Genomic DNA, 14,703 nt, shown 5'->3' with positions numbered 1-14,703 from the left:
TGAATTCCTTTTAGGTCAGAGACGATGCAACATATAGCACGTTTAAATTTGCGAACTCCAACTTAGAGTCAGTGTGTATTGGTACGTTTATGTATCGTATGGTTTTACACGTACATCGATTTGTGTAAAGCCCTCTCGAGACTTTTCCCCAAGTCTTGTGTGCAAAAAAGGTGTTTACCACAATTAAGAAACATAACATAATATAGCATGATCAGTTAATACACTGGGCACTATTGGTAATTGTCCAAGACCAGTCTTCTCACTATCTCAACATATGCATAAAATAACAAACCCTTTATGAAAATTTGAGGTCAATTGGTCGTCGAAGTTACGAGCTAATAATGGAAGAAAAAAACACCCTTGTCACACGAAATTGTGTGCTTGGAAATTTCGAGACCTCAAAATCTAAATCTGAGGTCTCGAAATCAAGTTCGTGAAAAATTACGTCTTTCTATAGAAAACTACGTACCTCAGAGGGAGCCGTTTCTCACAATGTTTTATACGATCAACCTCTCCCCATTACTCGTTACCAAGTAAGGTTTTATGCTTATAATTATTTTGAGTAATTACCAATAGTGTCCACTGCCTTTAACGTACTGTTGCAAAGCAATGATCTCGAAATTATGTATAATTGGATTGACAAAGATACATTAATCGGATCGAAACAATCTGCTATGAAGACTCACTCTGTATTTAGTTATCACACCGTTTCTTTGGCCACATGGTATTTCACTCCATTTAACTGCCACACTGTGCTTCGTTGCTGATGTACTCGTGAAATCTGTTGGAGATCCCGAAGGCTCTAAGAAAGTAATTTTAACACAAGAATCAGCAATTAGGTTAATTGTTTAATATCCTTTTGCTAAAACTTAAACATTTTGGATCTGTCACGATGAAAGAAAGTATTATAGGTTTTTAATCTAAACCTGAACATTTAATCATAATTTTCTCTCTACAGTAATATCGTCGGACTAATTAGAGGTCAAAGTGCTACAAACTTTGAAGGATCACTCGGTTGGTTTCCTTCTGAAAGATTTCACATCAAAAGAAATTAGAGCAGATGTACCCTATTGTTAGGGTCATGCTACTTTGGATAGTTTACAAGTTGGCCCATTGGACTCCATTCAGAACCACATTCACCCTTAGTCATTGATTTTCCTGGCGATATCGGCACTGAAAAAAAACCCCAGCTCTTGCTTCCAAAGTGTTCATTTTGCATGCAGTACCCTGCCTTCATGGTTTTTCTAAATTGTCGGTGAAAGTTGCGTATAATGGACACATGCCTTTTACCAAACATGTGCAAAGTCGTTGCTACTTCAAACTCCAAAGTATACACTTTACCTTTAATTTTCTTCATCCAAAAAACAGCAAAAGTCAAATTAGTCCTTATAAACCACATGTAAGCTATTGAGAATCAGTATTTTCGAAGGAATATTAAAATGAGGGCGTTGCTAACCATTGGGGGTATTGATTTCCGAGAGCTCCTTGGAACAGATAAAATTCTTATCGGAGAAGTAAATCAGAAGAGCATGATTTATTTATATCTTTAGAAAATAAATTTGCTTTATCTTCATTAGGCAGACAAAAAGAAGTCTGAATTCAGATAAAAGTCAGAAAGTTCCCATTCCTATAGATGCTCTCCTATATATCACGAACTTACCCTTCTCAGGTGTTCTCAATTTGATATAGTCCTCAGTCTGAGGTACCCCAAGTCCTGCCTCATTCCTGGCAAGAACACGAACCTTGTAGATTGAATTGGCCTCTAAAGATGAATCGGGATGTGGTACATAAGACTGCATCTCTGTTGTGTTGTGTAGAGTTTCAAACTCCCCAGCCCCCTCTTGGCAAAGAACTCTCTTTACCAGTTGATACTGTACCGCATAGTCAATAACAGGACACTTGTTTTGAGGAGCTTTCCATGTAATGGTTCTGCTTGGAAGTACCCTCAAACTGACTTGGTAGATCACTGCAACAGGAACTGGGGGTGAATGTTACACAATTTAGTTTTTCATAATTGTCAATGTCATGTAACAAGTGGTGTCCTGACCAATCAGTCAAGCAGACTGTACTCAAGCTATGGCGTTTCCGACCAGTACAGTGTGGATTTGATTGCCGGTCTTGACATGTGTTTTCTAAAAGGCATTGGACACTTTTGGTAATTACTCAAAATAATTGTTAGCATAAAAACTGACTTGGTAACGAACAATGGAGAGCTTTGATTGTATAAAACATTAAAAGAAACGGCTCCCTCTGAAGTGAAGTTGTTTTTGAGAAACACGGTAACACCATGTATGTCCTACGTGTCAAGGTAGAGTTGGTTATTTAGAGATCTGCCTTGCAATTTATATTTTATCACCGCCCAGTTGTTGTTTTTTGGTTTGTTTTGCCCGGGAAACTTCTCAGTTGTAAGCTTGGACTGCAACAGCTTATAAGGTCGTGATAAATTGCACTACCACGGAGTGGGTTTTTATATTCTCAATCAAATAACAAAATACTTCAGTCTCCTGACGATGACTAGAGCAAGCTAGTCGAAACGTTGAGACCAATTCAGAACTGACTCCGCGGCAGTACAGTTAATTACGATCCTAGAAGCTAAAGTAGTAGTCCAGTCTATTTTCTATACCATCCGCCGTGGTAATAGTTAAAAAGCAGGACAGTTCTTTTCAGAACTGAGAAGTCTCCCGAACCTCTGATTATCTACTCCGCGGCAGTAGAATAAAGCAAGACAGTTCTCCAAGAACAAACTCTACCTGGCAAGTAGATACACACATGGTGTTACCGCAAACTAATTTACATTGATACCTCACCATGCAATGCCTCAAATCCAATAAACAAAATAATTGCCTAAGGACTTTTATTAGACATCTGAAAGCACACAAATTGAGCAACATTTGTGTTTTTCTTAATTATTTTCTTGAAATTTAAGTGACCAATTTGAATCTATATTTTCACAGCTGTGTTATTTGATGAATAGCGTTTGAATAAGCCAAGTGAGAAAAACTAGTCTTTGACAACCAAACATGTGCAGTGCCATTATTGTCCTCTGGATGTGACGTAAAGTGGTAGGTCCGTGTGTTGTGTAATTCACCTAAAAGAACCCAGACACTTCGTTAAAAAAACTTGAACAAAAAAGGGAAATGATCTTTGCCCACCTCTCTGGTGGCTGAATGCAGTAGGACGCAACGTATTCAACAAAATTATATTCATTGTTTGTATACAATATTGTTTATCTTTTGATGGACTTAATGTTTTATCTTCTAGTATTCCTGCGATGGTATAATGGTAACTAAACTGGTAAACCCAAGACATTTCTTTTTCCCCACCCATCCTAGTTTGTTTGTTTTTCTTTTGTTGTCATAGTCTCATGTAAAGCGCTCTGTTCTCCGTAGAGCGCTAATATTATTATTATTATTATTATTATTATTATTATTATTATTATTATTATTATTATTATTATTATTATTATTATTATTATTATTATTATTATTATTATTATTATTATTATTATTATTATTATTATTATTATTATTATTATTATTATTATTATTATTATTATTATTATTATTATTATTATTATTATTATTATTATTATTATTATTATTATTATTATTATTATTATTATTATTATTATTATTATTATTATTATTATTATTATTATTATTATTATTATTATTATTATTATTATTATTATTATTATTATTATTATTATTATTATTATTATTATTATTATTATTATTATTATTATTATTATTATTATTATTATTATTATTATTATTATTATTATTATTATTATTATTATTATTATTATTATTATTATTATTATTATTATTATTATTATTATTATTATTATGAAGAAGTTTATTTTATGCTATCTACGATACATCCTACAGAGCCGGATCCAGACTATGGATCTGAGGCGCTAAAGGGGTGATGTTATTTAATGGACAGAATTCTACGTAGTATGTGAGCTGTGCCGAGGAGTGCAATCTTCTGGACTAAGTTGATGCTTATGCTGCCAGGGATACGTTCAATGAATTTCTCCAGTCCTTTCTTTACTAGTCCCAGAGCTCCGATGACCACTGGGATTGTCTCGGTCTTCATACTCCACATTCTGCTAATCTCGATCTCAAGGTCTTTGTATTTAGACAGCTTCTCGGCAACTTTAATTGAGGTGTTTCGTTCGGAAGGTATTGACACATCAATTAGTATACACCTCTGGTCTTTCTTGTCCTTGATGATGATGTCGGGTCTGTTGGCTTTAATCTCTTTGTCAGTATGGATTGGCATGTCCCAGAGGATGGTGACTACATCATTCTCTGTGACCGTTGTCGGCTGATGTTTGTACCACTCCCCTGTCGTCTCTATGTTGTAATGCCTGCAAATTTTCCAGTGAAGGTACGCCGCTGTCTTATTGTGTCGATGAATATACTCCGTCTTCGCCAGCTCTGGACATCCAGAGATAATATGGTCTACGGTTTCTTCATATTTTCCGCATATCCTACATTGTGGGTCTATTCCATCTTTGATGATGCGATGGTGAAATGACCTGGTGGCGAGACTCTGGTCTTGGGCGGCAATGATAAGGCCCTCCGTCTCTGCTTTCAGCCCGGTGTTTTTAAGCCATTGGTGTGTCTTCAGTTGGTCAACATCTGCTTCTTTCGTCCTTTTTGGATACTTCCCGTGCATTACCTTGTCTTCCCAGGTTTTCTGTAGTTGTTCATGACCCTTGGTTTTTGCTGTCTTCTTTACTCGCTTTGTATAGATAGTTGTTGCTTCATTATCTGATGGTGTGATTTCTGAGTAGTCAAGTTCTCTTTTGAATTTTACTGCTTCTTTTTTGATGGAGTAGAGCTTTTTCTTGTCATCATGTTGTTTCACTATTTGGAGGAGTGGGTCATTAGTTTTCGTCAGATAAGCATCTAGACCGATTGTGGAGGTTTTGAAGGTCAGTTCAAGCTGGATCAGGCCACGTCCTCCAGTTGATCTTGGCAGGTACATCCTGTCAATGTCTGCTTTTGGATGGTGCATCCTGTTCATGGTCATTATTTTTCGTGTCTTTGCATCCATCCTCTTATTATTATTATTATTATTATTATTATTATTATTATTATTATTATTATTATTATTATTATTATTATTATTATTATTATTATTATTATTATTATTATTATTATTATTATTATTATTATTATTATTATTATTATTATTATTATTATTATTATTATTATTATTATTATTATTATTATTATTATTATTATTATTATTATTATTATTATTATTATTATTATTATTATTATTATTATTATTATTATTATTATTATTATTATTATTATTATTATTATTATTATTATTATTATTATTATTATTATTATTATTATTATTATTATTATTATTATTATTATTATTATTATTATTATTATTATTATTATTATTATTATTATTATTATTATTATTATAATTTGGAAAGTTCTTTTTAAAGGTTTTACAACATTAGACTGTTGTTTGCCAATCTTACCGTAACACACTCTGCAGTTTGGATTAATGCCAATCTGACCATACGGACAAGAGTCTGCAAAACAAAAGTTGTTTTAAAAATCTTGGTTATTTTTTTGATATTTTCAGTTATTCTCTTGGCTCACGGCCTTGGGAAATTAAAATCACAAGGCATGTTGCAATTAGAACATGACGGAAAACTGACTTGGTGACCTGCCAACTGCTCGATGGAGGAACAAAGTAATAAAAATGAGAAAATGAAACAACATTTTGATGAGCTGAGCGACTGGGGTTGAGCTTGTTGAAGGCGTTAGCGTCAGCATTTTGTCACCCCAAAATTTTCAAATTTATCAAAGTCAGCTGCGGGGATTGACATCATCTATGTCAAATTAAACTTTTTCAAGGTCAGCTTACATTATAGTTCGTTTGGTAATTACAAATGTATTGTTTTAAATTAACAGCAGAAATGAAAGAAAGAATGAAAATTGAGTGGTCTCAATTTAATTAGGTGTTCGGCCACCAGCCGAACAACTATTGTTATTGTTCTGTTTTTTTTTTTTTTTTTTTTTTTTTTTTTTCTGCGTGTTCTTCTCCTCGAACGTTCTCGCGCGATTTTCGCAAAAACTAAAGCTTGTATGAACCTGAAACTTACCATATATATTGATCTTAATGAGTAGACGAAACCGCAACATTTTTGGAATGATGACGTCATTGATGACGTCATTACGTTCAAAAAAACGCTAAAAATTGGAGAGTTCATATCTTGAGAACTACAAATGCCACACACAAGATATTTGGTGCATATAAAAGGTCTTGTAATTAGCTACAAAAGTCGTGCACAACGTGACCTCATGTGACTTTTACTTCCGGTTGAAACCGGAAGTTCAAAATTTCAAACGTTCATATCTCAAGAACTATATATCATATTTGCAAAATTTGAATATCAGTTTGAAGATCAGTTATCCTGCTCAAACTTTTGCACAAACATAATGCCAGTTGAATTTTGCCTTCTGGTCGTAAAAGCGCGCGTTTGTGTTGACCTCCATTCATTACGCGTAGAAACCAGATAGTATCGCCATTCATGTATGTGAATGCTACTATTTTATTGTGGGTGTGTGGGTGTGTGTGCGTGTAGTTCATGTAGGCCTACATTGTATCCATGCTCTACGACAAAACAGCACTGCGTGGCTGTGGGCATTACGGGTTGTGTATACACATGCAGACTCCGTTGAAGGCGCGCGTAATTCAAATTCCACTACGCTGGGATTCGCCTCATCTTTCTTCGTGCGATTTTGAACAAAATGTTAAACTACTATGAACTTGAAACTTATCATAAACATGAACCTTCATGAGTAGATGAACCCGCAACTTTTTTGGAATGATGACGTCATTGATGACGTCATTACGTTAAATAAACGGTAAATAATTGAAAAATTTATATCTTGAGAACCACAAACGCTACGTACAAGATTCTTTCACTACATGAAACCTCTTGTAATGTTCTACAAATGTTGTACACAACGTGACCTCATTTGACTATTCACCCGAACACCCTGAGTTTGTACACAAACTCTCAATTTCTAGTGTGTACTTACTTTGGCAGTTTTCACCTCTAAATCCTCCCTCACAGAGTACACCAGTTTGGCATGCACCAGAAACTCTGTTACAAGCTCCACCACCAGCACAATGACACTCCTGGGCACAATTGACTCCAAACCACCCATTGGAACAGTCTGTATGAGGGAATCACCCAAAGTGGGTTTAGAAACAACGCGGGATGTGAAAATACCAGTATTACCAGCTAATACCAGAAAATACCACTACCTATTCTTAAAGGCAGTGGACACTATTGGTAATTGTCAAAGACAAGCCTTCACAGTTTGTGTGTCTCAACATAGTATGTATAAAATAACAAACCTGTGAAAATTTGAGCTCAATCGGTCATCGAAGTTTCGAGATAAGAAATAAGAAAAATAACCCTTGCACACGAAGTTATGTGCGTTTAGATGGTTGATTTCGAGACCTCAAGTTCTAAATCTGAGGTCCCGAAATCAAATTCGTGGAAAATTACTTCTTTCTCGAAAACTATGGCACTTCAGAGGGAGCCGTTTCTCACAATGTTTCATACCATCAACCTCTCCCCATCACTCGTCACCAAGTAATGTTTTATGGCAATAATTATTTTGAGTAATTACCAATAGTGTCCACTGCCTTTAAAGGCACTTGAAGAATTTACTCAAAATAACGAATATTCATGTTGGTTTTACCCATGTAAAAAGTAGTATTTTATATAAAGGTCTGTCATTAATATGACATCTCTACTCACCCTCGCAATTCACACCTGTGAAGCCAGATTTGCAATTACTGCCTGGTGTGCAAGTACCAATTGTACTGTTACAAGCTGCATTTCCACAGCGACATTCCAAAGAGCAACCTGCACCATACATACCATCTGGGCAACCTAAATGAGAGAAGTCAGTGAGAGAAGCTGCAGGTTTTTATACTCACAATAGAAATTGAATAATATCTAAGATTATCAATGTATACAAATTGTTGTAGCCGAGCGGTCTTATTCATCGGACCCGAGCTCCGGTGTTGTCAGCAGCAGGGTGTGGGTTCGAATTCCGGTCTTGACATCACCCCTTGAGGGTAAAGTCGGGGGTAAGTATAATGCATTCTGCCCTACCAACCAGCCTCCTATAATGGATGATACCCTTGCATACATCCTTTCAAACTGTGAATGGTTGGGGGGGGGGGGGTAAAGTACAATGCTTCATCCCCAGGTGGGGCATCAACGTGCCCCCATGGCAGTTTATCTTGGTCGATAGCCCTAACTAGTTATGTGTAGCCATAAACCTTGTAGTTGCCATCCGACCGGAAGTATTTAAAAATTTAACAAAGGACACCAATAAGGTTTGTCCTGAGTCTCCCCTTAGCCTAGCTCAACCCATGATTTGGTTCCCAGGCCATTCTCAGCATAATAATTCTCATACAAATTAAATAAACACTTTTTGCTGCAAGCATTATTTTTAATAAACAAACTCATTTTTAAATGCATTTTTTCCCCTTCTAATTTACAGCTTCATATTTTCATAATAGTCCGCTAAAATTCTATTAAGACTTCAAAGAAACATTTTCAGTTTCCGATAATCACCCCCAACTGTGAAGAACATGCTCCGAATTTTATAGATCAATCTTTTGTCTAAGCTAGCAATTTAATCCGCATTTTGTGAGCAATATGACACACATTTTGTCATATAACAAGAAGACGGAACATTTCACAAGACGGAACAATTAATGATAATATAAAAATATATCCCTTCCTCTCTGGCTAGGTTTAAGGAACAAGGAATAAAGAAATCATTTTCTTGTTTCTTTTCGGCTGGGTTTAAGGAGCACTGGATTGAATGATATATCTCTTCCTCTCTGGCTAGGTTTAAGGAACAAGGAATAAAGAAATCATTTTCTTGTTTCTTTTCGGCTGGGTTTAAGGAGCACTGGATTGAATGATATATCTCTTCCTATTTTAGCTGGTTTTATGCAAACACTCACCCCCATATACTTAAAGGAACACGTTGCCTTGGATCGGTCGAGTTGGTCTTTAAATAGCGTTTGTAACCGTTTGTTATGAAATGCATATGGTTAGAGAAATGTTTAAAAAGGAGAATATAATCATGGGAGTCAAGAATTTGACTCCCATAAATGGCCGACCTTGTTTGTCGACGAGGTGAAAGGAAAACCACGCAATTTTGAGTGATACTTGTGTGGATCACTATATTTTACTTTTAAAATATCTTTCTAATCATATGGATTTTATAACAAACGGTTACAAACGCTTTTCAAAGACCAACTCGACCGGTCCAAGGCAGCGTGTTCCTTTATTACCGCCCGAACCACAATCAGACTCCCTTTCCGCAATAATGAATCATACATTGTCAATGACCGATGTGCGTTTATCTTCGATATTAAGATGCACAAAATACTATTTTGGAGAAAAAAATTGGCAAATTATTTTACTTAAACAAAAAGGAATAAATCAAAAGACTGTTAACAACAAAAAGTACACTAACTTTTTACGTTGTTTCTCCAGCAATTGTACAAAGTAGCCTATTTTTGAAAATTATGACAAGAAAAGTTTCTTTACCAAAACAGTGGGGATAAATAAACATGTTAATAACACTAGATTGTGTATTGATTTGATCTGTCTTGCCATGATTTTCAAAAGGAACTTTGTTCATACCTTGTTCGCAATTTGGACCTGTGAAGCCAGCAGCGCACGTACAGCCAAAAGGATCCGGAAGACAAAGTTGATTGCCATGGCAACCATTAGCCCACTTAGAGGTGCATCGGATACCACAGTCTTGACCAAAGCAGTTGTTGTTATGCACTGTGAAAATATTAAATTAAATTGATTATCAATTGTTATTTGGCTTAGTATTTTTATTGCCAGCTTTAAACTAACTCTTAGAACTGACATCAGATGAAAGATCGATGGGAAGATCTAAAAGAGTAGTGCCCCACCTCAACATCTTTGTTTGTGTGTGTGTTGTCTTTTGGTAGATGTTTGTTCTTGTCATTCCTTTGTATAATTATACCACACAAAAAAACCTTCTTCCTGACAATCAAACATCCACCAAGTCATCTTAAATAATTCTTCACATGATAATGTGCTCATTAGTTTATCTTAAAGTCACCTGGAACCAGAATTTAATTTTGTTTTTCAAACATAAGAGTATATAGTAACAATAAAACAATACAAAAGAGTTGTTTGGGGTTGACTCCGCCTACCCCTTTTGTGCCGTCAATCGAGGCAGACTTTGCCTTGATGCGTAGAGTAAACACACGTGCAAAGTACATGCAAGTCCAATTCGTGAGTTTGTACTTTTTGAAAAAAAAATGTTTTCTTGCATTTTGCCGGCAATGCCGACCAAGTGTATTGCTGCTGGATGCAGCAAAACAACTAAAGATGGGGTCAGTCTGCATGGCTGGTCAGACTCACAAGAGCAATAGTGTCTAGTGGTCCGGTCCGACGTCGGTGCGGCACCTAAATATAGCCCAAGCCCTAAATGTAGCAATACCTAAATGTAGCCCGAACCTTAATGTAGCCCCAAACATGTTCAGCTCTGTGCAGTATTTTCCCTTCAAATATCGCGCCTCGATTGACGCCACGAACAGCGCCCTCATGGGTGGGGCCTACTCTTAAATTTGTAAATAAGATTAAGAACTATTTTTTTTAGAACCTTAGTTAACTGTTTATTCACATTCCACTCATCAAAACACATATACTTGTGACAAAAGCTTTATTTTGACATTTACCACTTCCAGGTGACTTTAAACTGTGGTTCAGAATTGTGTTTACGTTTGTGACTTACCTGATCGACAACGGACACCGCTAAATCCTGGAGCGCAGATACAATCACCAGTCTTATCGTCACACTGACCGCCATTGTAGCAGAATGGACAGTCATTATCACACGATGGACCCCATTTATTGGGAGAACACTCTGAAAAAGAAATGTATAAAACTTGTCTGTGTTATTGTTTATTCAAGTCAACTTAAAATGGATTGCATAATATGAATCTTTAAAATGGGCAATGGCCATCATGATTATGCTAATAATTGTATGTGGAGTTGTAAGCTTTGATTATGAAGTGTGGGTGCATGTGTTATTAGTTAAATTTTGTGGCAGTAGAAGAAGCTGGTCTAAGAAGTTTTAAAGCTTCAAAGTTGAATATTCAAAAACAAGTATAATGGGATCTGAACTTCGGTCGGCAAGTTCTTATCACAAATTAGTGATGAGGTGCTAAAGAGGATCGTGTTCCAAAAGTACAAGACCTGATTTTGAAACATGATCTTTTTAGTAAAGTGTGCATTATAAAGGCTGTAGTTTATTATTACTATTTTTATTTTCATATGAATATCAACAGTCTAATTGACTAATCAAGACAACTAAGAGAAAGAAGTCACCTGGAGACTTACGTCTTACAAGAAGTTTCATAAGTGCATGGTTCTGCAGTTGATGTCTGCCATTTCTGAAGCATTCATAGATACCAGCATGATGGAGTTGAACATTAAGGATACTGACGCTTGATTGGCCATTCCACGCAGTGACGTCATCACCATTGTGTCTCCATCGAAGCTCAGGTAGTAATCCGTAACGCTGTGTCATTGTCAATGTTACATCCTCTCCAGCACTCGTAGTCAAGGTGGATGAGGCTGGAGATACATCACCTACAATCAATAATATTAAAGCTCAGTTGATAGACCGTTATATAAAAGTGTCATTGTCAATGTTACATCCTCCCCAGCACTTGTAGTCAAGTGGGATGAGGTTGGAGATACATCACCTACAATCAATAATAAGCTCAGTGGACCTTTGTATAACTGTGTCATTGTCAATGTCGCATCCTCTCCAGCACTCGTAGTCAAGATGGATGAGGCTGGAGATACAAAAAAGGCTTTGTCATAAAAGTGGGTTGTAAAACAAGCCTTTGTAGAAGTATTGTCAAAAACGTGAACCATCATACAAAACAAAAACCCACACCATGTACCTTTTAGTGGAACAATTGAATCAATTTAACTGGACATCACTAATTTCAAACTTTTACCACCGACTCCATTTCGGAGATGAAAACACATTTCGTGTTTAAGAACACGTTCTTTGCGTTCCTTACCATTTCCATGCAAAAGAATTGTCGTTATCTTTACAGTTTCTTGTGAGCTGAAAATACAGTTGTAAGCACCGAATCGTTCCGCCCCAAGTGTGTCCGGCATGTAATAAAGTCTGGCACTGACTGTGTTGTGATTGCTCTCCCTTCCTCCAGTTGGTAAATTACTGCCACTGCCAGTGTCTAGAACACGATCAAAGGAGACTTCTGCACTGGTGTCTCTACCGCTTTTGTAGCCACCAATAAAATGCGATATAGGAGTATCATCGTTTGCATAAAGCTCTACATTGAAGCAGGTGAAATCAGGAACTGCTCCTATAGTTAGCAACAAACAAACAAGATATAAATGAGAACCATGTTGTTTATTGTTATAATTACTATGTGTTTGTAATCGAAAACGTAAGTTCTGCCATATTTAATAAATTAAAGTTCTTTCTGGGCTATGCTTGGACAATACAAGAAAAGTGTCATGTTAAACAGGAATGACTTCTGGTTAGTGGGCATCAGTTACTATATGCTTTGTTTAGGAGGTAAACTTCAGTACTAATTTTCCTATATTAGAAAGTCGTTGCACCATCATTTTGTTCATACCAAACGACAGATATGCTCTTCGTTTCAATTAACTTGTGCATTAATTTTGTTTAGACTTTTCAGAAAAGGCCGAAAAAGACTGAATTCCAGAAGCCCTTTTGACTAATTAAATATTCATACCGAGGTCACGCACCAAAACCCATGAATATTTTGCAGATAAAAGGAACACGGATTTTGTATGTGCTGCGGATTGACTGGGTATTTAACGAAAATACAGCCGATAATGGTCCGTCGGTACGAGTCTTCCGGGGCCTTGACCGGATCCCCGCAAACGCTCCGCGCACCCCGCTCGCATGCTCCATCTACGACAGACTTGGCCCCCTATATATATGCCTTATTTATGCTGCTGGGGCTCTGGCTTAGCAAACGAATATCCTGACACAAATAGCATTATGTACGTTTTTATTTTGCAGGTCAAGAAAACAAAACAAAAACGAAAGTGATACCAAGTTGTTTCCCGTTTTGTTTTCCTAAAGGAGAAAATGTGTTTGCTTTGTCAAGTTGTATGTTTAGTGATGTAGTCATTATTTTATAGGGATTAGATCTATGTCCCGCCCCATTTACTCATTGTTTGTAATTGTTGTGTAATAATTGTGTCCGATAGACAACCACATCTACATGTTTCCTCTTCATCAAGTTTGAAATTCAAGTTTGCATTCAAGTCCCGCATTTAAGTGCATTTCCCTTGTGGTTTGAAGCTAAATAATGGAAATTAAAAGCGATTATCCCCAAGCTCCTATTCCTAAAAAGGTGACTCAATTGCTGCCGCTTCCCAGGCTGTATTATAATCTTGGATGTCACCCTGGTTAGCTTTGATATTTTGAATTTTCAAGCAATAAAACAAACACAGTGAGAGACAAAAGACAGCGAAAACATTTCTAGCCTTAAACAATCGTCTTACCTAGTGAATGATGTGGTAGAACTAGAAGGACCAGCAGGCCAAGTAAAGCATACCCAGACACAGCCGGAGAGTCTTTCAGACCGCGTCCATTCATCGTAGTTTGGACAGCTTTAAGTTTATGTTGAGATGGCCTGTATTTCTTATATTGGAAAACTGCATTATTCCATGTGTGAACAAAACGTCGTGTGGTCTTATCCAAAATTCTCTTGACCGGCAGATCCGAAGAGAGCCAGTTAAAGACACTGGACACTATTGGTAATTGTCAAAGACCAGTCTTCTCACTATGTGTGGAAATTTGAGCTCAATTGGCTCGATAATAATTAAATAAAAGACACCCTTGTCACACGATGTGCTTTCAACAGATGCTTGATTTCGAGAAATCAAAATCAAATTCGTGGAAAATTGCTTTTCTTGAAAACTACGTTACTTCAGAGGGAGCCGTTTCTCACAATGTTTTATACTAATTATTAATAGCTCCATATTACTCGTTACCAATCTTTGGTTTTATGCTAGTAATTATTTTGAGTAATTACCAATAGTGTCCACTGCCTTTAATGGTACAACAAAAAATATGAACCAAGAGGCGGCTTTCATAAGACTGTACTCTATGAATGAGATCGTAGACAATTTTTTTGAGGTGAGCCCATCTTTTTATTTAACCTAAATGCAACATCAACTTTTAAGTCACGATAAATGATAGAAATATTTATCACAAACAGGTAAAAGTGAGCCAAACGACTTGTAATTCATTTTATTGACCATAAAAACAATCTTCGCAATTGTGTGGAGTTCGTTTAAGGCCATGGCCACTCTTACTTTCGAAACAAGATATTCCTCAAATAAAAGGTAAATTTGACTTACCTGCTGCCCTCACAAAAGCATCCACCAATATCAAAAGTAGGAAATGCAATGTTGGGTTTAAACACAATGATGAAATGCTATAGTCTCTTCACTGAACTTTTACTATACCTACTGGTCCATATTAATCGTTTCAATTGTGGTCTGTGTGAAACATCCGATGAAAACATGGAACTATATAAACACACAAT

The 14,703-nt window shown here is 36.3% G+C and overlaps 1 protein-coding gene across 2 annotated transcripts in view; it reads right to left on the bottom strand.

The window, feature by feature from the left end:
- LOC139952607 (receptor-type tyrosine-protein phosphatase T-like) overlaps positions 1-14,640 on the bottom strand; it is a 40,015-nt gene extending 25,375 nt beyond the window's left edge. Inside the window, exons 1-11 of one of the 2 annotated variants that reach the window (XM_071951797.1) lie at positions 14,516-14,640; positions 13,655-13,785; positions 12,169-12,477; positions 11,474-11,725; positions 10,866-10,997; positions 9,734-9,880; positions 7,820-7,954; positions 7,089-7,226; positions 5,516-5,569; positions 1,661-1,978; positions 687-802 (exon numbers count right to left, since the gene is read on the bottom strand). In XM_071951797.1, the coding sequence (XP_071807898.1) occupies positions 687-802; positions 1,661-1,978; positions 5,516-5,569; positions 7,089-7,226; positions 7,820-7,954; positions 9,734-9,880; positions 10,866-10,997; positions 11,474-11,725; positions 12,169-12,477; positions 13,655-13,748 (1,695 nt within the window). In that variant the 5' untranslated portion in view covers positions 13,749-13,785; positions 14,516-14,640. Of the gene's footprint in view, positions 1-686; positions 803-1,660; positions 1,979-5,515; positions 5,570-7,088; positions 7,227-7,819; positions 7,955-9,733; positions 9,881-10,865; positions 10,998-11,473; positions 11,726-12,168; positions 12,478-13,654; positions 13,794-14,515 lie in introns of both variants that reach the window. The other variant, XM_071951796.1, reaches the window with a different exon arrangement.
- Positions 14,641-14,703: the final 63 nt, after the last annotated feature.

This window comes from Asterias amurensis, chromosome 20 (genome assembly GCF_032118995.1).
Source record: "Asterias amurensis chromosome 20, ASM3211899v1".
In the NCBI taxonomy this organism is placed as follows: Eukaryota; Metazoa; Echinodermata; class Asteroidea; order Forcipulatida; family Asteriidae; genus Asterias; species Asterias amurensis.
Note: the sequence above shows the minus strand (reverse complement) of the source record. Positions and strands in the feature narration are given on the sequence as shown.